The sequence below is a fragment of the Cornus florida genome, unplaced genomic scaffold (genome assembly GCF_030987335.1).
Source record: "Cornus florida cultivar Cherokee Brave unplaced genomic scaffold, ASM3098733v1 CherokeeBrave_3.0.0_Hap2_Chr07, whole genome shotgun sequence".
Lineage (NCBI taxonomy): Eukaryota > Viridiplantae > Streptophyta > Magnoliopsida > Cornales > Cornaceae > Cornus > Cornus florida.
In genome coordinates, this window is record NW_026775577.1 from 28,658,526 (window position 1) to 28,682,476 (window position 23,951).

Here is a 23,951-nt window from a genome sequence, read left to right on the forward strand (position 1 = left end):
TATAATAATAATTATATATATATATATACACATTATATTTTTAAATAATATTTAAATAAACAATACAATAGTATATGGTATAGTTAGACCATATTTTGGACAACATTAACTTTCTTATCGGTTTTGGATTCTATAAATGGTAATTTCTTGTAGGACAATTTATTTGGAGCTATATATATCAACACTAATAAGATCTTAGGGTGTGGTAAAAATAGAGAGAAGAAGAAAGAGAAAATCATCTTACGTGTTGTATAATTGATTAATTTGTACCAATACAAGAAAGAACAATTGAGATAGATTGAAAGAAAATTCTCTATTGTAATTATTCATCTTCTTCATAGTGAATTTGTTCGATGTGCTTTATGGACGTAACTCTAAGATTTGGGTGAATCATTATATCTTGTGTTCTTGTATGTGATTTTTTTATTCTTCGTGATTGCTTGTTTATTCCTTAAATAGCGTTGTTTATTTTGCATTTGCGCCATAACAATTGGTATTATGCAGACCAAACTCTAACAGTGAGATCTCTAAATTAGTCAAGAGGCCAGACTGTACTTCATTGAATGAAAGACTTTTGTGCATGGCAACCCACACGCATCACTAGGTTTGTAAGTTTTGATGAAAAACAATACTTTGGGCTAGCTAATAATCAGCTAGTTTCAATAGCGGGCACACTAACACTGAAACAACACACAGTTGGTGAGAGTTACAAAATATTGGGTACATGTGAATTCGTTGTGCTTTCGACATGATCCTGAACTGGTTGATATAAGTCTGGCGGTCCTAATCGAGTGCAATTAACGTAATCTTGGTTTAAGTGAGCCGGTATACCTGCAATTGCTAATCCGATTAACCGGAGCACTCGGAGAGTACCTCCTTCTTTGTAGTCCGGTCCCTTTGTGTATGGAATGATGAAGCTTCTTATTAGCTCCCAGAACGCGTTTATGATCTTTGGTAGCACTGCCAATGGCGAGAAGTAGTTCTTGTTTGGTTCTTCTTCAACAACCTGTATCATCAAAAGAAGAAAATAGAACTTGTTTTAAATTTGTAAGCACTATTACGTATTTTGCTGTAAATAATTACAATATGATGAACTTTCATGTTTAGCTTGTACAACCATAGTTGTTTGTTTCCTTTTGTGAAACGGTTTTGAGGAACTTGAAACAGAAACATAGTTTTATGGGGAATGATAACACAACGTTTTTTTTTTTTTTTTTTTTATATTTATAAAATGATAACACAATGTTCTTAAAAAATAAACCAAATATGTTATAAAATGTAAAGTGATAGTATGTCAGTGCACTAAAGTGGTAAACACTGTATTTGATGAAAATTTTGTCATGAAGGATGAAAATCATTGTTTCGTAAATATTTTCGGGTGATTTATGTAATGGGCCTTTTTAGCTTCGTATTTTTGTAATTTAAAGAGGAAAAAAAAATCACATATTAGTATTATTCACACACGCAAACAAGTACAACACCTTGCTTTGCAGAAAAATATATGGAAATCATCCCGGGTGAGGCAGAGTCTACATTGAAAAGAGAAATTATTACGTGGTATATATATATAGTCCGTAGACTACATGATCTCGATCCGTCACAATTTGACACGTAAATAAAAACTTAAATAAAGTTAATACATTTGTAATTTCGTGTCAAGTTAGAATTGGTTGGGACTATGTAGTCTCAACCACGTAAAAATTTCTAGTAGGACAACACCCACATGAAATAATCTTCAGCATTAATAACTTGTCCACAGTATCGTGCAAAAATTCACTTTCCACAAACACATATATACATTTATGTGCATGTGTACATATATATAGAGAGAGAGAGATGTAAGCCTTGCCTATATAGAAGGACTAGAGATAGATGCATACCTTGCCTTTATAGAAGCTATTATAGTATAGGCATGTCCCAAAGTGCTTAAACGTTAGTGTGGAGTCATCATATGGCAACCTAGGCACAATATCATTACAGTAAACAAATCTATAATATGGTATACTATAATTCTTCAATTGCTCTTTCATGAATTCCCCAAATTCATCATCTCCTACCCTTGGTTGTCCAAATGTATACACACCCTCCAATCTCTTCAACAAGTCTTCCTCCTTATGCAATGCCAACACTGCCGGAAACAAAATCGCTAGGGCACCGCCCAAGCTGTGACCCGTGACTATGAACTTTGATTTTTCATTTGCTTGCAGAAGTTCTTTAAGCTTGTCCCTAATGGAATAATAAGCCGTGGCGTGTTGGTCATCGGTTTTTTCAATTTCCTCAGGCAAACTTGCATCTTTCTGCAACCCTAGACCTTTCATGAAGCCACCATGCACTCTGCCCATGCCGGGAAAGTCATACCAAGATATGTCAAAGTCGGTGCACCATGCATCTGCATCGAAGGGTTCTGTGCCTCTGAAGGCAACAACAATCAGTTCTGGATCAACATTTTTGTCACGAAGCATAAATGCTTGTGTGGTAGCCTTTTCTTGAAATTCTGCAAAGAGTACGTTGGATTTTAGGTATATAAATAATTTTATCTAATTATCAATCAACATTAGTCCAGATGGTATATATATATATATATGATATTTCCGGTCATTTTCAAAAAAGGAGATTGAGTGTTTGAACCCGGTAAGGACAATATTGTGAGTGTGTAGCGTTTGCTTCAACTTTCGAAGAAAAAATGAAGAGTTGTTTCTGTTTCTGATTTTTGTGATCTATCCAAGGAAAACATGGCAAAGTATAAAGAAGGATGCTTTCTCACCATTCCAAAAATCATAGAAACCCAAGAACTCCATCTGCACATATATACAACTATATAATTAGATTCATGTAGGACACAAATTGTACTATGAACTAAAGGGCCTTTGGCCCAATGGTATAATCTCCTCATCTTCAAAGAAGAGGGGAGGGTTCTAGCTCCGGCATGGACAAAAAAGTGTGTGTGTTTGCTTTACCATCAAAAAAAAAAAAAAATTGTACTATGATATATAATATTGTATACATTATTAATTAATTTCCAAAAGACCACTCTTATAGAAACTTGTCTAGTAAGAATGTATATAATATACCCAAGTTTTTTTTAATTCTTCCTTTTCATAAAAATGTCATCAATAGTGTTAAAAGTAATTAATTTGTATATATTATATGTAAGCTTCATTCTTTTCATGGGACTATGTTCATGAAAGCTACCAAGTAATCAATTGTTTAGTTCTATAATATCACTAATATGTTCAAATGAAGCTGCAAATGTATATATTAATTGTACCTTCCAGAGGTCCTCCACTGTTTTTTTGATGTAATCTTTGTTCTCATATGATATTTTTGCAGCCATCACAGAAAATGCAGCATAATATCTGCTGTCACCGTGCTTAATGCTTTTGTCTAACTCTACCCGATCGTCTACGTTTCCATAGAACGACGAATAAGTAGCCGATAACTTATCTGGAATTACCACCGTCCCTGCAAATTTTAAAATGCATAAGCTCTATGGTTATATTATTATAAACAGATCCTCAAATCTAAAGAACATGTTGTCACAACTGAAGAAAAGTCAGAAAAATAAATAAATAATGCAAGTGTGTCATATGTTAGGCAACATACTGTCACAACTGAAGTAAAAAAAAAAAATGTGTTTAATTGATTGTGTTTATATGTGTGTACATTTCTCTATGATTTTAACTGATCTAGATCGATCCTGGTTTAGAAAATTTAATCACAAATAGGCGTGATACACATTGTAGAATAATTGGTTTTCTTCGAGAACAATAGGTCCTCCAAAATGCATTTTTTTAATTTGGTCCCAGCAATGAAATAATTGATGACTACCCATTTGTTTGGACTTTGGACTGACTTTTAAATAATTAGCACAATTAATCATTTGCTTTTGGACTAATTAAAATCCTAGCAAGAGGAAGTACACTATGATTTTCAAAGCTACTGATGGACATGTATTCTACTATCGTTTTAGACGGAAAATTTAACAAGAATGATAATGAAGGGATTAACAGTGAACTAACCGCGCATAAAATTCCACACAAGCTTTAAAAAGCCGTGGTTCGTTGACAGAAGGTTTAGCCACATCTCTAGCTTGTTACCGAACCATGCCAAAGGTGTTGACACAAACTGCAGCGCCTTCTGCGCCAAGATGGACACGAAAACGAGCCATCTAAACTTGAAAGGTTCCTCATGAATCCCTTCGGGGCAGTTTACAAATTTCCTTTTCTCTATGTCACGAAAGAAGAGGATGCGAATGAGATCGAAGAGATGGACATCTTCCGGTTTCAGCAGCATATAATTTTTGGAGATGGACACAGACCTGTTGAGAGCCATGGCCTTGGATTTGGAATGACAGAATAAGATGATAGAGCTTGGGATTTTTTTCTATTGCCTTGGTCTCAACCTTAGAACCATATATGTGTGTGTGTGTGTGTGTATGTATGTGAATATATATAGAACATGGAAAAATTATTCACTAAGGATAATCAATTGTGGTGTCTTGATTATGATTTCAAAAGTAGGGTTTGGATCATGAGGGTTTGAATCAAATTAACTAAGCCAACTCAAGTAGGGCCTATCATTTTACCTTTAAATAAAATAAAATTTATGTATGAGTTTTCCACATGTTTGGGACCTCCTGAGTTTTTACATGGACGATTGAGAAAAAGCAAACTACCTAACTTTGCCTTTTAAGCGTGCGCCATTATTAATCTATATGACCCTATCATATGGGCCATATATGTGCATGTCTTGACAAAACACCTCATGAAATTATTCAATCCAATACATGGTATCATATTGTTTGTTTTGGGCCTGAGCCTGCACGATTTCACTCTTGAGCTTTATCCCAAAAGGCCTCATACCAATTGGAGTGACACACCTACATATAAGCATTTCACATTTTCCTTACCCAAACGATGTGGGATTGTGCACCCGTAACTCGCTAGTGTGGTAGCTTGTCAGTATCTCGCACCCGCCCATATGGTTAGCACAATCCACCCCCCTTGGAGGCCCGACATCCCGTCGACATACTTCCGGCTGGGTCAGACTCTAATACCATTTGTAATGACCCACACCGCATAGTATGATATTATCCGCTTTGGACCTGATGAGCCCCGCACGATTTCACTCTTGGGATTTATCCCAAAAGACCGCATACCAATTGGAGTGACACACCTACATATAAGCGTTTTACATTTCCCAAATACGAACCCTAGCTTGATTATGCAGGTGTGATGACCCTGTGGGCGGGTGTGCCGTGGGCAGGTGCGAGACACTGGCTGGCTATCACACTAGCAAGCTACAGGTGGGCACTCCAATTGGTATGAGGCCTTTTGGGGTAAAGCCCAAGAGTAAAACAGTGTGGGTTCAAGCTCAAAGCAAACAATATCATGCCATGTGGTGGAGTGGGTCGTTACAAATGGTATCAGAAGTGTGCCGACAGGGACGTCGGGCTTCCAAGGGGGGTGGATTGTGATGACCCTGTGGGCGGTTGTGCCGTGGGCGGGTGCGAGACACTGGCAGGCTACCACACTGGCAAGTTACACAGATGGGCACTCCAATTGATATTAGGCTTTTTGGGGTAAAGCCCAAGAGTAAAACCGTGTAGGCTTAGGCCCAAGACGGACAATATCATACCATATGGTGGAGTGAGTCGTTACAATGGAAGACTATGAATGATGATTTCAAAGGCCTAGATTTGAAAACTTTCCATCCCCAAGTGAAGATTTTATTTACTAACGATTTGCATACAAATCGCTCACTCTCTAACTCCGAATATGACCAGAAGCCTTTAGATACAAACCGTGTATGTTAATAAGGAATTGATGGAAGATTAATCGTGTATAAGCCGAAGGTATTATAATAATTAATATATTATTATTGAATGGTAATTGTTTATATTTACTTTATATCCTGTCTTTTTCAATTTATTTCTTAATACATAAATATTTCCTATAAAAATTCAATTTTGCGATACAAAGCAAAAAAACATTGATTTTATTTGTTTCAATTCATTATCTTTGTTGAATCTTCAAAAAAAAAAAAAAAAGTGAGTTTTACATATTGGTGTTCATCATTCTGACCAAGAGAAAGAGGGAAAATGTGTGTGTGTGTGTGTGTAAAGAGAGACATGTTAGAGAGAAATCGAAATGAATGAGGAAATGGGTCTAATGGGGGTAGAAATGTCGTTTTATAAAGGAAACAATCTTTTTTTAAGTCAACATAAAGTCATAAGGGCAACAATATCATTTAACAAGTAAAAAGTGTTCTGACGTCACTGAAAAGTAACTTTTGGGGTGTGAGTGAAAAACGGACCAAATATTTGTAACGTGAATATGATCGTAATTTTTGAAAGGTGTTTCAATATGATATTAACTAAAATTGTGGGTTGTCAATGAAATTAACCCTATTTAATTAGACGAGTCCAATATAAATTATCATTATATGGTACACAACATGTGACTTTTTTTTTTTTTGTTTTTTGTTTTAATCGAATTCTTTTAGTAAAGTATATATATATATTTTTAACAAAAAAAAAAAAAGGTATATATATATTAATTAAAATAAAAATAGGATGAGATGGGGCATAACTTACACACACTCAATATATGTAGATAGAATTGAAAGGGACCAGTCATGATGCTGCAACGTCTGCTATTTATTTGAGAATGAGGTACCCTTGAAAAATGAAGCAAGTCTGAATCACAAAGCAGCAACAATCCCCTCTTTACAAAAAGTTATGATTCCATTTTTAAAAAAAAAATTAGAACATTAATGTTGCAGTTGGAGAAATACTTTTTAAATTTAGAATTTGAAAAAAATTGGTTAAATTTGTGTCTTTAATTTGAAATTTAAATTAAAAAAAATTAAAAATATATATATAATTGAGAATTAATCACTAAAATTGTAGGACTATTAAATTTAAAGTGATAAAATTCATAAAACTATTAATTTGTTTATAGTTCAATAAAAATTATAAATTATTAGGCCTTTTTTGGTTAGTTGAATATTAATAGTGAAAAGTGAAAGTAGAAGAAATTAGAGTGTATTTGATTAGCATGAAATTGTTTCAACAAAATTATGAAAATTTACCATTGAAACTTACTATAAAATAAAGAAAATTATTTGAAGTTCATAAAAATTTCTCAAGGAAAAAATAAAAAAAATTGTGTTTTTTTAGGAAAATTTATGAAAATTTTAATTGGTTGTGGTCAAAAATTAATTTTCTTTTCCTCCTAGCCAAACTTATAAAGTATTTAATTTTTTTTATTTCCTTTCTTTTTTTTACTTTTGCCCACCAAAATAATAAATGAAGTTCGGTATAGTCTTCACTTAAAGGAAGTAGAAACCATTCATTGATGGAGAACTCCAACTTAACAACAGTCATGAAAATATATATATAAAAAAGTGAATTTTTGAAGGTTTTATTACTTAGAGATGGAGTCAAAGTGAACAATTTACAAATTCATGAATTTTGATCAAAATCTGATGTGGACATGAAAAAATACTATTCATTTGCCTGAACTACCTTTAGTATATTCGGCTACAACTTTTGTACATATAAGTACTACTTTTGTATACAGATGTATAACTTTTGTGCACAAAAGTGATACCTCTGATCATAAGAGTGGTACTTTGATCACAAAAATGGTAATTGTGTGCATAAACTGTGTACAAAAGTTGCACTTACATGTACAAAAGTTGTACTCGAAGATACTAAGGGTAGTTTGTACAAATAAATAGTATTTTTTCATATCCACATTAGATTTTGGTCAAAATTCATAAATTTGTAAATTGTTGACTTTGACCCTATCTCAAAGTAATAAAATCTTACAAAATTCACTTATTTATAATTATATATATATATATATATATATATATATATATATATATAATAAGAGTAATTTACTCGTAGTAATAAAAATAACAACATACATGACTTGTATGCTCACTTCATGGGACTATGCACCCGTAGCTCGCCAATGTGGTAACCTATCAGTGTGGGTCATCACAATCCACCCCCCTTGTAGGCCCGACGTCCCCGTCAACATACTTCCGGTTAGGTCAAACTCTGATACCATTTGTAACGACCCACTCCACCACATGGTATGATATTGTCCGCTTTGGGCCTAAACCCGCACAATTTTGCTTTTGGACTTTACCCCAAAAGGCCTCATACCAATTGGAGATGACACACTTACATATAAGCACTTCACTTTTCCCTTTCCCAGACGATGTGGGACTATGCACCCGTAACTTGCCAATGTGGTAGCCTGTCAGTGTCTCTCGCACCTGCCCACATGGTCATCACAAAACCGTAACCCTTTTCATTTTGTGACTCTCTCTCTTCTTCAAGAAATACTTACTTGTACCTTTAATATTTCGTTATCTGTATCATCAAATAATATGTCATCAACTAATTGTATTATGTCACATAAGTAAAAGTATTTTATTTTAGTGAATTCTATCATTATGTTTTAATATTTAATAAACTGGTTGTATCACTACAACCTTCTTCTTCTCCCCTCTGGCCTGTCATCTTCTCCGGCGAGATAGTCGCCACCTTGGATGGGTCTCTTGAAGCTGAATGTAGATGCATCATTTATGGTTGTATGTGAACTACATTATGGTATAGAATATAATATGATCTCATTAAGTATATTAGATTAGATTCTCACTGTTCTTTATGTAAGTGTAACTTGTAAGTACGTTTATAACTACTTAATTGGAGTTCATTGATTGAAAAACCTCTCAAATAAGATGATATTTGATGCGATCCGAATCTAGAAATCATTTTCTATCACAGGATCTGTGGTGAAATAAAGTTATATGACCTATATGAAGATATATAAATTGGTGATGTAAATCTGATCCCGGCTTACATGTGTGACATACAAATATATTGGTGATGTCAATTTGATTTCAGCATACAAATTTGACCTATATGAAGATATTCATGACATGGACCATGAATTTTTTTTTATTCTCTCCCTCTCTCTCTCTCTCTCTCTCTCTCTCTCTCTCTCTCTCTCTCTAACCACTAACTCGAGGAGATAAGAGTTCAAATCCCTCCACACATTCATAATTTTCAATTGTATGAGAACTGAATGTGGTGAATTTGCCCATTAATATTTATTTAAAAAATAATCAACTATGTGGTTTGATTATGGTTCAAATTAATTGACTCATTCAAAACAAAAGTCCACTAATTAGCTCAAGTGGGCTCTTTTTTGGCCAGACCACCTATAAAATTTTAGAGGTACCCTTTCTCCTGCATGGACCTAATTAATTTATATATTCACTTTTTTAACTTCTTTATATTTATATATATCATTTGGTATGATGAATTTTAATTGATGGAGTATATTAATAACTTGATATACCCAGCTCACTGAATATCTATCCTATAAACAGAAAGGAAAAGAAGTAAGTTTTCTTTTTTTTTAGTAAGCAAGCAACTTCCTCATCTATTTAGCCCACTTCAAGCTTGAACCCTAAAGGAGAGATAAGTCAATCCAGCTAGGCCAAGGACTTAATAATGAGAGAAGGGACTTCAAATCTCACATTAATCCATATTGAAGAGTGTAGGGGTTCATTATTGTAACCCAATAAAATATGCCGGTGATATCTTAAACATAATTATGAGAGATACAGCCCTAAGAAGTTGGCATAATTAGAAAAGACTTGTACCTTGGTGCCTCATAAAGTATCAGGTCTCATGATCGATTCATATTAGGTGCAAACAATTCTTTTGAGGTAGGGTGTATGAGTACCAACTAATATATATATATATATATATATATATATATATATATATATATATATATATATATATATATATTATGAGAGATACAAAAAATAAGCTTCTATCACATGTCTTGTCCTTGCCCTGGGTATGTATGATGGCCCTAGGACCCTAAGAGGTCACCGGTAGCCGAATTCATAATGATCATGTCAGAGCATTAAATGTGATGCTAAGGTTCTCTGTCACATCATATGTCCACTGTCTCATCGATCAGGCCTCTTTGCAAGTGCGAGGCATCCTCTAGCTCTTCATCCACTAATTTAAGATCCTTCAGAGTATCCCAAAATGAGTCCCAAGCATTCAAGAAGGCCCTACCTTTATTTTGTATTATGCTTGAGCCAAAGTCCAATAGAGATTACGGTCTAATTTCACAAGGTTTAATGACTTGGTGCAAATGCCAGAGCTTTTTAGTGACTCAAGGGCAAGGCCCTCAATGTTTTATGACCTAGTGCGATGCTAGGGTTTGAGTGACTCAAAAGTAAGGTTCTTGAGGCAAAGACAGACTAAGGATATTATGTGAGGGGGCAATACTGAATTTTTTTAATAATTTCAAGAGGAGGGGAGGCAATTACCCCCTAGTCCTTCTGTAGATCTAGGCGAGATCCTTGAGGTTTGATGACCTGGTGTAGTACTAAGGTTTGAGTGACTCGAGGATGAGATCCTCCAGGTTTGGTAATCTGGTGCGATACCAAGGTTTGGATAACTTGAGAGTGAGACTTCCGAAGTTTGGTGACCTAGTGTAATATCAGGTTTTGGTAACTCGAGAGCGAGGCCTCGAGATTTGGTAACCTAGTGCCGTACTAGAGTTTGAGTGATTTGAGACTGAGTGTTTTGACTTTTTAACGGGCCGATGATCCAAGACTTTTTTACTTTTCAACATGTACTGCAATCTGGCCAGGTATATCACTAGGGGTGCACAAAAGAACCGTAGAACCGGAACTAGAACTGTTGGAACCGGAACCGACACCGAATTTAAGAACCATGGTTGTACAATTCCGGTTCCAGCTTGTGGGAACCGGTAAGAACCAGAACCGTGTATATATATCTATATATATATATGTGTGTGTGTGTGTGTGTGTGTGTGTGTGTATTATATATTTAATTTTATACTAAAGAAGTAAAGAGTAAACTGGGCCGGAGTCGCTAGACCTTAGACACGTGAAAAAAAAAAAAAAAAAAAAAAAAAACCCTATTTTTTTAGTTTTTTGCCTTAAATCTCTCACTTTCTTAGTCCTCGCCTCCTCTGAGTCCTCTCAATCTCTCATCTAAACAAACAAAGTGATGAACCCTAAGCTAACCCACGCCTCCTCTGAAGTCTGACCTCTTAGCGCCCTCGCCTAAGTCGCCTTCTCTCATCTCCTCTGTCCTCATCGCCCTTACCTCCTCTCAAGTCTTATCTGAAGCTTCCTCGTCGATTCAGTCCTCATTGCCCTCGCCATCTCAGATTTCATCATTAATCATCTCCGATCTCAAATTACTCGGTAAGTCCTTGATCAATCTGTCACTCCCATCTCAGATTTCTCATCAGTCATTCATCCTCACTCCCATCTCAGATTTATGAGTCAAGTGAATCCTCTAAACTTCTCAAACAGCGATACGATCACATGACTTCTCCGATCTACACCCACACACCATTTCAGTCAGCGACACGGCTTCTCCAACTTCATCATCTTCCTCGGTCAAGCCTGTGAAGGTAATTTTTCTTTATTTTTTTCTTTTTCCTTTTCCTTTTCCTGAGTGTGTGAATATTTGATTTGTTAGTGTTCAATTTTGCAAAGGATATATTTTTATCTTTATTTGTACTCTCTTTTCTTCACCTCAGATTCTTGGGCAATTCTTCTTTGTTCAGACTTGTTTAAGGTTATTTAGATTTCAGTATGGGATGTAATATTATATAATTAAGACTATCAAACTTAAGTAGTTAAGTATCCGTTTTATTTTCTGTATTTGTATTTATTAAATTGTATTCTGTTAAGTGATAAGTAATGGAAGTTATGGAACACTACTCAGTTACAACTTACAACATTTCAGTGTTAAATTAAGGGAACATTTCAGTGTTACAACTTACAACACTGCAAAAAGGAAAAGAAAAAAAAATCAAACAGTAACGGTTCTCATGGAACCATACGGTTCGGTTCCATACTATATACTTCCGATTCCGTTTTCAAGGAACCATTGTGAGCAATTTCAATTCTGATTCCGACTAAAATCATAAGGAATCGAATCGTGTGCACCCCTATGTATCACCAACTCATTGCTACATTGAATTGCTTAGAGTCTTCTTCAAATTGAAAAGATTGATACATTTTGACCCTGGTGTAATACCACAATTAATGAATAGCAATACATAAGTAGGTCAATACAATATCATTGCTCTCCTAATAAAGTGGAATGGAATTATATTATTAATTCTTGAGTCTCTTGACTTACTGTTTGAAAATGGAGTCTTAACATAATGATTATTTTGTGACTGAAAAGGCAGCCCAGCGGTCCCATTTGTTGAATTCTCTTTCTTCCCCAACCTTTTCAAGTGTCCCCATTTCCAAAGGGTACTTCTCCACACCCAACTAAAAAAGTTGAGGGTTCAACTACAATGGAGGAATGTGTTAGAAAATTTATTTTTTTATAAAATAAATAAATAAAGAGTAAGTTTATCAAAAGAGTTCTCATGATCATGAGCTCTCTTCTTTTCTTTTCGTTTTTTTTAATTGGATTAAGAGAGTTTTCTAAAATATTTATAAAAAAAAAATCTCAAATCAAAGGTCAAATCAAAAAAAAAAAAAAAGAGGTGGTGTTTTATAAAGTAAGAATAACCATTGTAAAGGGTGATCCCTACTCCGCCCTAGGCTTTTGAGGCCCAATCCATCCAGCGACAAGACAGGTTGAATACGGTTTGATTTGGCATGGTTCGTCGTATTGTCTAATGCGTGATTCTTTTTTTAGTTCAATATGCTATTCGTATCGGCCAATTTATACTCACTTTGTCTGAGTCTATTATACTGCGACCGTGAACGATAGTGCCAACCATGATTTTGTGGGTTAAGGGATTATATTTGTATATTGTAATTCATATGAGTTACTCTCTTTTTTTTTCTTTTTTTTTTCTTTTTTGACATTGAAATGTGGCAAATTTGTAATGAAAATTATGAAACGCGTTAGGAATGAGATGGGTGAGATTCAACAACTAAACAAGAAACTTAAAATCTATTTGGTTTGTTACTCAGAAAATAATTTTTTATTTTTATAGAACAAAAAGTTAAAAAATCGTGAAAAAATTCTTATATTTTGAATTCTTAAAAATTATTTTCAAAGTGGCAAAACAAAAATACATTTATAATGTATAGTCCATTATCTCAACAAATACTAAAAACAAAATATAAAAATGTGGGGACTGCTGTTGACTGATTTATCAGATTGGGCCTTTGGGATGTATGCTAGGGCCCAGCCCATCAACCTATCAGACCTCATGAATTGACCCAAACCCTTTCACAGACTGAGCTTCCAACCTCATGGCTTCTCTTTTATTTTATTTTTGGGCAAGTTCTAGGCCTTTTTCTTTTTTCTTGAAAAATTCTTTATTTTTATTTTATTATTATTTTTTTAACCTCAACAAAAAATATTCTCATACTCACGCGCCCACTTACTCTTTTAAAAAAACATAGAACTCTCAACCTTTCAACGTAAAAATACCACCATGTTATAACTTTTAATTTCATAACAACAACTTTACAATAATTGATATCAACTTGAACAACTTATATTATAAATAACACAAAATAAATTATATTCACTCTCCACATATTTCACAAAATACTGTTGCATTTTACAATTATGCTTCAAAATATTTTTTTACTTGTTTTTAAAAGATTATCCTCTTTGTTTTAGTCCTACATAGGAGTAAATCATATGAAATTTGTTTTAATTCTATATGAATTAAATGAATCACATGAAGTATCTTTTTTTATATTATTTTATCTATTAAAAGTCATTGTTTTCATTATATTAACTTTAAAAAGTTATTTTTAATAATTGCATTTCATATTAATTTAGTCTCTCTTACCCTCTATACTAATTAGTCTTTATCTTATTAATACATCTATTTGTCTTCGTATATATGTCCATAATACATAACTCTAAGGGTTACATGGAAAAAGCAAAAAACACTCCTAAGAGTATGCGCATATCACACTCTATACGTGCACAAAACACGTATTGATTTGCTACAAATAAGTCCCATCTGATTTGATAAGTCCAAACTACATTTAGTAATTTACTGACATATTTTACATATTATTTATAAATAAAAAATTTATTTTGTGAAATGACGAAAAGGACCAAAAGTCTTCTCTCTCCTCATCTTTCTCTCTCTAACTTCACTCACCACCGCCGCTTACATACTTCCATCCTCTCTTCTTCTCTTTTGCCCCTTTCACCCAATTTTAACCCTTTGGTGAATCACACCCAAACTCATTATACCAATGACACTAACAATAATAACGAGTTGAGTCGGTCTAAAAATGTCGTGCGTTTGGTGATCGGGAGCAAGGAGGTTCGAATTCACTGGATCGTGGATAGTCCACAACTCCCTTCCTATGTTCTACTCTTTTGTTTATTAAATGAACATAAATATATAACTCAATTGGTCATTAGTTTTTGTAGTTGGGCCCCCGATCCACCTGATTCAGTCCACACACCTAATCCAACTTTCTACAAACCCACCAAAAGATATATACAATCCAACTTCCCACAAACCCACCAAAAAATATTAACACACTTTTAAAATATAAGGTGAAAGTATTACGCAGAATATACTTTAATGGTGATTTCTACCTTCATTCTAAATCTAATTACTCTTTATCTCTCGTCTTTGTATATATGTCCGTGGTGGAAAATTCCTACCTTGTAGTGCTTCAATAAACAAAAATAACGGGCAAGCCTAATTGCCTATCACCTATCAATAATAGGAAAAATAAATAAATAAATAAAAATAAAAATAATAAAAATAAATTAAAAAAATTAGTGTCTCATATATATTTTAAAAATAATAATAATAGAATTTTAATCTGTCAACTGTTTCAGAATATATATATATATATATATATATATATATATATATATATATATATATATATATATATATATATTAAAATCTACTGGATTAACTGACTTGTTTGGTGTTTTGTGTGTTTTCAAGGTCATATTCTATTTTGTTTCCTCTACTTTGTTTGTTGTCTTCATGAACCCAAAACCCAAACAAAAATCTGGCTTAACCTGATGCTAAAAATAGTTTTTAGCACTACACAAGAAATACATTATAATTTATACGGTGGAAGTCATTCCATTGCAGACTTTGCAATGTAGCAATTTGATGTGTGATTTATAATTTTGTACTTTATTTATGTGCGTGTCCACAACACACTTTCATTTCACATTTACAAAACTCAATCTTCTCATATTGGGGAAAAATTAACCTGCAAGGACCAAACCTAGAGTGCTGCAATTTGTAGAAATAGTTTCTAAATAATTAAGTATCACTAACCTCAATACCTACAAAATTAAACAAAATAAAATGAAAATCATATGCATCACTCCTACAAGAAGAAAAATAAATAAATAAATAACAATTCAGAACTCATGATGTCATACTATATCAAAATTGGTGTAGAAAAAATGATAGTGTCATCAATTAGAAGAGAGAAGAGTGAACGGGAGAAATTTTACCATGAGAAGATTGACAAAACAGGCGTGGTGGCCTCCGCTTTATCAAGAGAAGTTGATGGCGATATTGTCTCCGATTAAGAGAAAACCCTAGCGTCGGCGATAAAGCCTCCTCTAAGTTCTAACAGTGGTGAAGATCGCAGAAGATGATTTATCACTCAAGCTGCGAGATGCAAACAACGATCGGCAGCCTACAGTTACACCTGAATAATTAAGTCTTCTTCAATCTTCTAGTTCCATAAACTATAATTTGTTTGTAGGCTTGTAGCTTTCGTTTGCTGGATTAAGTCATTTATCATTTATATTTTATTATGAATTGGGCTGGGCTATGGCTGATAGGAAATAGTAGTACTATTTTATTTTTTGACCTGGGCTATAGCCCAGGTTAGCCCACAAAGAGTTCTGCCCCTGGTACTTGTTTGTTTTAAAACCCAACACCATGTATAAAATATTAGTTAAATGGTTTCTATAAAATTTCCTTTCTAACTTGTTATTCATTTATTTATTTAAGGGTAAGACTTGCCTACTCAGGTAAGTATGTTATTTCTGTTGACCGCTAACGTGGTCCAATTACGAGTGAATAGACAAGTCTTGTCCAATTAAAAATTTCTTCTCTCTTTGTGATATTTTTCTATCTATAATTTTTTTTTCGTAGTGTGTTATATTCTTTGTTATACGATATGTCTAAATTAATTTTTTATTATCGAGAAAAAAAAATTCATTATAATTAAATTTTAATTTAGGACATTGTTCACTCTTAAAATTATCAGATTAACGTTTCAATACATGTATATTCTAGCTCGGAAAGTATTGCGTGGGTAAGATAAATGTGTTATATGTGTGGAGTAAAAAAAAATGTGTTATATGTGCACTTGGGCTCTCCAAATTAGTCGAGACTCCAGAGTTAATGGCTACTTCATTGAAAGAAAGAGACTTGTGCATGGAAATCACACACATCACTAGGTCTGCAAGTAATAATGAAAACAACATTTTGGGCTAGCAAATAACTGCATGCACACACAAACACACTAATTTCACTGAAACAACACACAATTTGTCAGTTACAAAATATTGGGTTCATCTGAGTTTGTTAACGTAATCTTGGGCCCTGTTTGGATTGCCTTTTAAAAAGCCGCTTTTGGCTTTCAGAGCCAAAAGTTTATTTTTTAAGTGTTTGGATTAGTTAGGCAGAATAGCTTTCGGTTCTAGAGGAGCGTTTTGGTTTATATATGTCTGATGATTCTAACCGAGTGCAATTAACGTAATCTTGGTTTGAATGAGCCGGTAAACCTGGAATTACCAATCCTATTAGCCGAAGCATTCGAAGATAAAAACCTTCTTTGTAGTCCGGTCCCTCTATATATGGAATGATGAAGCTCCTTATCAGCTCCCAGAATGTGTTTATGATCTTTGGTATGGCGGCCGACGGAGAAAAGTAGTTCTTGTTTGGTTCTTTCTTAACAACCTGCATCATCAAAAGTAGAAAACATAACTTGTTTTAAATTTGTATATTGCGGTAAATAATTAACAATATCATGAAATTCCACGCTTAGTTTGTACATTAGTCACCTATTTCTTTTGATTATATGAAACTGTTTTGAAGCTTCAAACTGAAATATAGTCTTCCTTTTTGTTTTTTTTGGCCCAAAAAAATATATATATAGTTGTAAGAACATAATAACACAATGTTCTTAAAAAATAAATAATTTTTAAACTGGGTTTTTGTAAGATAGTTTTTTTTGAAGATGTCAAGCAAATGAATTTTCTTAGTGCTTAGCATAAACTAAACCAAACATGTCATAAAATGTAAAGGTGATAGTATGTCAATACACTAAAGTGGTATGCACTGGTGTGATACCCCCGAATTTCCGGATGCGGGTTGGCCAGGCCTACGCCCGATTACCCGAGGATATCAAACCAATTAGTAATAATCGAACACAGAATATAATTAAAACAAATGAAGTAAATAAAATTTGCTGAAAAGAAACTAGAATGATAATCAAAAAACCCCAGAATAAAATTTTATTAACAGATAAACTATTCTGTTACAACTGATCTTCCACGAATACAAATCATTCTCCAAAATATACAACTCGGGAATCCATCTAGTGGACCCCTAAAATATCCCACTGTACTCAGCTGACTGGAAAAAACCCAAAGCCTAAAACATGAAACAAAGTCCTACAGTATCGGTGGAGTGAATGACTGTATCTGCTCAGCATGATCCAGCTCTAAGACCGGAACTAACGAACACCTGAAAAAATAAGAGTGGGTTAGGCCCACATGCAAATTCTTCTCTAACTACAATCCAAACAGTGACCCGATACGCAGATACACCCTAGATATCTCAACAATAACTATCTAGTCCGTAATAGATAAATATATATCCACACTACAGGACTTTCACTAGACTATGCTGAGGGTCTCAACCTGAATAGAAGGCAACATGCAATACGCACTTGAGTGGGCATGACTACCTAAGCCTAACAGGGTATACCTCAACCAACATAGCTAGCTACGCATCCTACTGCATATACGCTCCCTAACCGTCGACTATGAGACTCAAGCTCACGTCATGGTACCATAACAATATATATAAAATCCGTTCACATTCATCCATAAGAAATCCAGTAAGTCGTTCGGCGTATTCAACCGCACCGACTCATATAAATAAGGAGGATTTTATTTAACAACCCATACCCTTATTCCAAAATAGGTAGAACTGAGTATTTTGAATCAGTCTGTCCCCAGTATGTCACCGTCCCATACCGGTGCATACAATCCACAAAATTCATATAATTGATTGAACAGGTAAAACTGTTCACCAATTAAAATCCATAAGGTAGGAATTAACGTTTTGAGCTAAACCATACCTAGTATGTCACCGTCCCATACCGGTACATACAATCCTCCATATCCATGTAAATTATAACATATAAATAATAAACAAGTAATTTACAATCCAAAACCAAATATCCAAATAATTGCAGAATAGTTTATGCAATGCTACAACAATTATAGTTCAAAACCATAATCCAATTAATTGTAGAATAATATATAAGATTTCACAACAAACATCCAAACCATGTAAATTACAACATACAATTAACAGTTTAGCAATTTACAATCCAAAAACCATCCCAAATAATTGCAGAAGACAATTTATAGTTTCAGTAATTTAAATCCAAGTGTTAAACCATGTATTTGCAGGAAACGGTTTAAAGGTTCAACAATTAGCATCCGAAGCATGCGTAGATCACATCTAATGTATCAATGACTCTATCATGCATTAAAATTATTTGTCAATCATATTATAGTCCAATAAAATTGCTAAATTAATTTAACAAGTTAATTCTCTCCATCCGATAACAGCGTGCTAAGTTATATACTAGTATACTGTTTAATCTTTTAGCACAGAGCCACAATATGCTACAAGTCTAATTTTGTTAATTAAAAGACTCCATTATACATCCAAACTTTAATTTAGAATCATATTGTCGCACCTTAAATTGTCAAATTGAAATTAGGCAACTTAACTTCCTTCTAGTAGTTAACCGTGCGCAAGTTGTTAATTAACGTACTGTTAATTCCATTTATACAAAGAGGGTATTTTATGCAATCTAAGACCTTGATTACATGTTAAATTAATTATTGAAAAGCCCCCTAAAGTTTTAAAACTGTTCAAGAACCCCAAGTGCCCAAACAGTAGCCAAAAAGTCACTGTATGCTTCAAAATGAAAGAACCTGCTCCAGAAAAATAGAGCAGGCTCCAAATCAGCATAGAGCCGGCTCTACCACCACCTTGGAGCCGGCTCTAAATAGGTGGGAGCCAGCTCTTGGCATTCCAGAGCCGGCTCTCTCTCCCCCTGTGAGCTACCCCTCCGTTTCAGCTTCGTTCTGACCTCTGTTCCAACTCCGGCCAGTTGCAACCTTTATGTTTGGTTTTAAAACTAAGTTAGGAGTCTTATTAAAGCCTAAAATCATCCCCAAGATTTGTTTACAACAATTTGAAATCAAATTACAGAGATTAAACAAAGCCATTAAACCAGTATACTTGAAGAACAACTCTGAAACTAATCTAAGAAGTTTCAGTCCAATTCCAACCCCTTTGTTCCTCTTCACCATTGAACCTAAGGATCTTATCTCATCCCAGTAATGTCCCCATGGTTTTGTTTGCAGTAGTTCAAATCAATTACTAAGTCTAAAGTTACAACAGAGATTACATACTTACAGAAAAACAACTGGAACGAGACATGTAGAAATTGTAACAGTTTTGATTTCAACACAAACAGATTATTAATATAACATATACTAAGCATGTAAATTTCAGTTACTGATTGATTAAACCCTAGAGATTATCTAGGTGCACATAACACGAGCCAAAGAGAAGGAGAAAGTAGAAGAACTTGCCTGATTTCAGTTATGAAAACCCCAGCATCGTCTCTAAGTTTCCGGCAACTACTAACTTCCTTTAAGCCTCCTATGGGTGTGATTTAAACCACCACAACCCTCCTTTGATCCTCTCTATTCTTGTCCTTGGTAGCTCTTACGACTGCCTCTGTTCTCTCAACTCCCTCTCTGTTACGTCCTATTTTCACTGTACCGTGAATAGGGTTCTCGAAAACACTTAGTGAAACTCATACACGTATATATATATAGGCCCTTAGAAAACCCTAATTAAACTAGAGTTAAGGCAGAAATCCTAATTAAACTAGAGTCGGCCCATAAACTTAAGTCACATACATGTTAGATACTTGTATAACGGCTCCAAGAAAACCCTAACTGAAAACATATTTAAAACCTCAGTTAACGGATTTACATATTTAACCTATTAAATTTAACAATTACCAAATAAGTCAATTTTAAAACAAACAGCTTATCAAGTTCAATGTAACAAAAATAATTAATTAAATGACAAAATTAAATGCAATTAAAACAAATAAGACACAAAATGCAAATAATCTCAAATAAATCAACTAAAGCAATTAAAAGTAAATAATAACCACAAATAAACAATTATCAAACAAAAATATACTCAAATAATTTATTAAAAATAATTGAAATTTCAATTTTATCCTTTTTAAAACTAGGGGTATTACAACTGGTAATCCAAAGCAAGTTTGTCACATGATTTGTGTAATTTGCCTTTTAACTTACTAATTTTGTAATTTAAAGAGAAAAAAAAAAATCACTTATTAGTAGTTTTCACACATGAACGTGATCCTCTGCACCATATTGTGCAGGAGAGTACGTGAAGATCATTCCGTGTGAAGTAGGGTCTACGTTTTTTCGTGAGATCACACCTCACATGGGATGATCTCAACCTTTGACTTTTTCACAATACAGCAATGTGAATAGGAGAGAGATAAGTAGGGAGAGAGAGATGCTTACATTGCCTTCATAGAAGCTATTATAGTATAGGCATGTCCCGAAGTGCTTAAACATGAGTGTGGAGTCATCATATGGCAACCTGGGCACAATATCATTAGAGTAAATGAATCTATAATATGGTATACTAGAGTAAATGAATCTATAATATGGTATACTATAGTTCCCCAATTGCTCTTCCATGAAATCTCCAAAGCGTTTGTCTCCTACCCTTGGTTGTCCAAATGTATACACACCCTCCAACCTCTCCAACAACTCTCTTTCCTTATGCAATGCCAACACCGCCGGAAACAGAATCGCTAGGGCACCGCCCAAGCTGTGACCGGTCACTATGAACTTCGATTTCTCATTTGTTTGCAGAAGCTTTTTAAGAATTTCCCTAATGGAATAATAAGCCGTGGCATGTTGGTCATCGGTTTTTTCGATTTTCTTAGGGAAACTTGCATCTTTCTGCAACCCTAGAGCTTTCATGAAGCCGCTGTGCACTTTGCCCATGCCGAGAAAGTCATACCAAGAAATGTCAATGTCGGTGCACCATGCATCTGCATCGAAGAATTATCTGCCTCTGAAGGCCACAACAATGAGTTCTAGATCAACATTTTTGTCACGAAGCATAAATGCTTGTGTGGTAGCCTTATTTTGATACTCTGCAAAAATTAGGATTTATAAGCATATCAATAATATTTTTATATAGCACCGATGGTATGATCTCTCCGGCTCCTACCAAAAGGGAAGATTTAATGTTTGAACATGCTAGGGTCGATGTTGTGCTGTGTGTTTTTGGTTGAACTTTTCTCAAAAATAAATAAATAAATAAATAATGATGATGATAATTTTTTGTGTTCTATTTAAGAAAAACATGACAACGAGGGCACGGACTTACTAAGGACTAAGAGAGGCAGCTGCCCCTATTGAATTTTTTTATTTATCTACAAAATTACTTATAATTTTGGTTAAAATTTTAAAAATATGCCCCTATTTAATATTTGATAATACTATATTTATTGTTCAAGACGCTCGTCTCATATCAAATTTCTGAGTTCGTCACATTGACAAAGTATAAAGAAGGATGCTTTCTCACCATTCCAAAAATCATAGAAGCCCAAGAAGTCCATCTGCACATATATACAACTATAGATTTAGATTAATGTAGGATACAAATTGCACTATGATAGTATTGTGTATGTTATTAATTAATTTCCAAAAAACAACTCTAGTAAGAATATGTATATAATATAATATACCCAATTTTTTTTTTAATGGTTGTTAAAGTTGCATTAATTGTATTTAACTCATAAAAACTTCTCATAAACCCTACAACTAAATTATTTAATTAGAAAAAACTTTACAAAAGAAGAGGAATGTCATTTTGCCTTTAATTTTACAGTTTCTTTTTTTTTTTTTTTTAAGTTAAATCATTTAGTTGTACCCTTTTTAGCAGAAAAATTATAATCACTAATATGTTAATCATTTGTATTAATTGTACCTTCCAGTGGTCCACCACAATTTTTTTGATGTAATCTTTGTTCTCGTATGATATTTTAGCGGCCATCACAGAAAACGCCCCATAGTATCTGCTGTCACCATGCTTAATATTTTTTTCTAACTCAACTCGACCGTCTAAGTGTCCATTGACCGACAAGAAAGTAGCCGACGACTTATCTGGCCATACCACCTTCACTGCAAAACATAAAATGAAGTATGTGTGTGTATATATAAATCCCTCTATCATTACATGGCAGAATCATGATTTGAAAATTTTTAATTGCGATTTAGCAATCCCTCCAAACAGATCGGATAAAAGAGGAATCGATCTTGAAATCATATACTTCATGAGGCACCAGGCCCAAGTGAGTAGGCCAACCCTCTGGGTTTTCAAGAAATGCTTTGTAGACAGAACATTAACAAGAATGATAATAAGGAGCTAATAGTGAACTAACCACGTAAAAAATTCCACACAAGCTCAAGGAAGTTGCCATTACTTGACAGAAGGTTTAGCCACTTCTCTAGCTTGTCACCAAACCACCGCAAAGGTGTTGATACATTCTGCAGCACCTTTTGCGCGAAGATGGACATGAAAATGAGCCATCGACGCTCGAAGGGTTCCTTGTGAGCCCCTCTGGGGCAGTCTACGAATTTCCTTTTCTCTATGTCACTCAGGAAAAGGATGCAAATAAGATCCAAGAGATGGACATCTTCTGGGTTCAACAGCATATAATTTTTGCAGATGGACACAGGCTTGTTGCAATTGAGAGCCATAGCCTTGGATTTGGATTCGTAGAATAAGATGATGTGTTGGGGATTTTTTCTATTGCCTTGGTCTCAACTTTAGAAACTTATGTGTCTATATTTAGAGAATTGTTTGGTTATGTTAATTGCTGATGGAAAAATGATTCATTAAGGATAATCTATTCTGTTGTGGCGGCTTGATTATCATTTCAAAAGTAGGACCTATGATCACCTTTAAATAAAAGGTAAAATGCAAAAAAATAAAAATTCGGTGAACTACGGGGGTTTTGCAACTAATCCCTCGTAATTATAAAAAACCACTTAACTTTGAATTTGTTGCAATTTACCACTTAGACAACCGGAAAAAAAAAAGACGAAACTGCCCTTCTAATAAAACGATGCAGTTTCTCAAGTTATTGATGTGACGAACAATATCAAACCAACCAATGGGATTGCGACAACACAACAATGAGATAAGGATTCTTATCTCTTATGTCTACATCACCGACACAACCACCAGACCCCTAACCCACCTTCCTTTATTCACGGCAAACACACAGAGAGCAGAAAAGGAAGCCATTGTAGATGTATGTGAAGTGTCATGTATGTTTGTAAGACTAAACCAGCAGCGTTCTCATTCTGGCTTGATTTGTGGAGCCTACTGCCACGAAGCACTCATCTACGAAAGCCCAGACAAAGAAAAGAGGTGTCCACCTATGCACCCACCATTAAGAGAGAATCTAAAATAATTATTAGAAGCACCTTGGACAATAATTCCTATCTGCTCTCAAAATCTTCTTCTTGTTTTTCT

General features: G+C 34.2%; 1 protein-coding gene and 1 pseudogene across 1 annotated transcript; both read right to left on the reverse strand.

Moving 5' to 3' along the window:
* Positions 1-549: 549 nt before the first annotated feature.
* Positions 550-4,561, reverse strand: LOC132266902 (triacylglycerol lipase OBL1-like). The gene is made up of 5 exons (XM_059767914.1): positions 4,020-4,561; positions 3,269-3,462; positions 2,765-2,798; positions 1,881-2,494; positions 550-1,006 (listed from the first exon to the last, which is right to left on the reverse strand). The coding sequence occupies exons 1-5, from the start codon at positions 4,330-4,332 to the stop codon at positions 707-709; spliced, it is 1,455 nt and encodes a 484-aa protein (XP_059623897.1). The 5' UTR covers positions 4,333-4,561; the 3' UTR covers positions 550-706.
* Positions 4,562-16,706: 12,145 nt separating this feature from the next.
* Positions 16,707-22,577, reverse strand: LOC132316521 (triacylglycerol lipase OBL1-like; annotated as a pseudogene).
* Between the last annotated feature and the right edge of the window lie 1,374 nt (positions 22,578-23,951).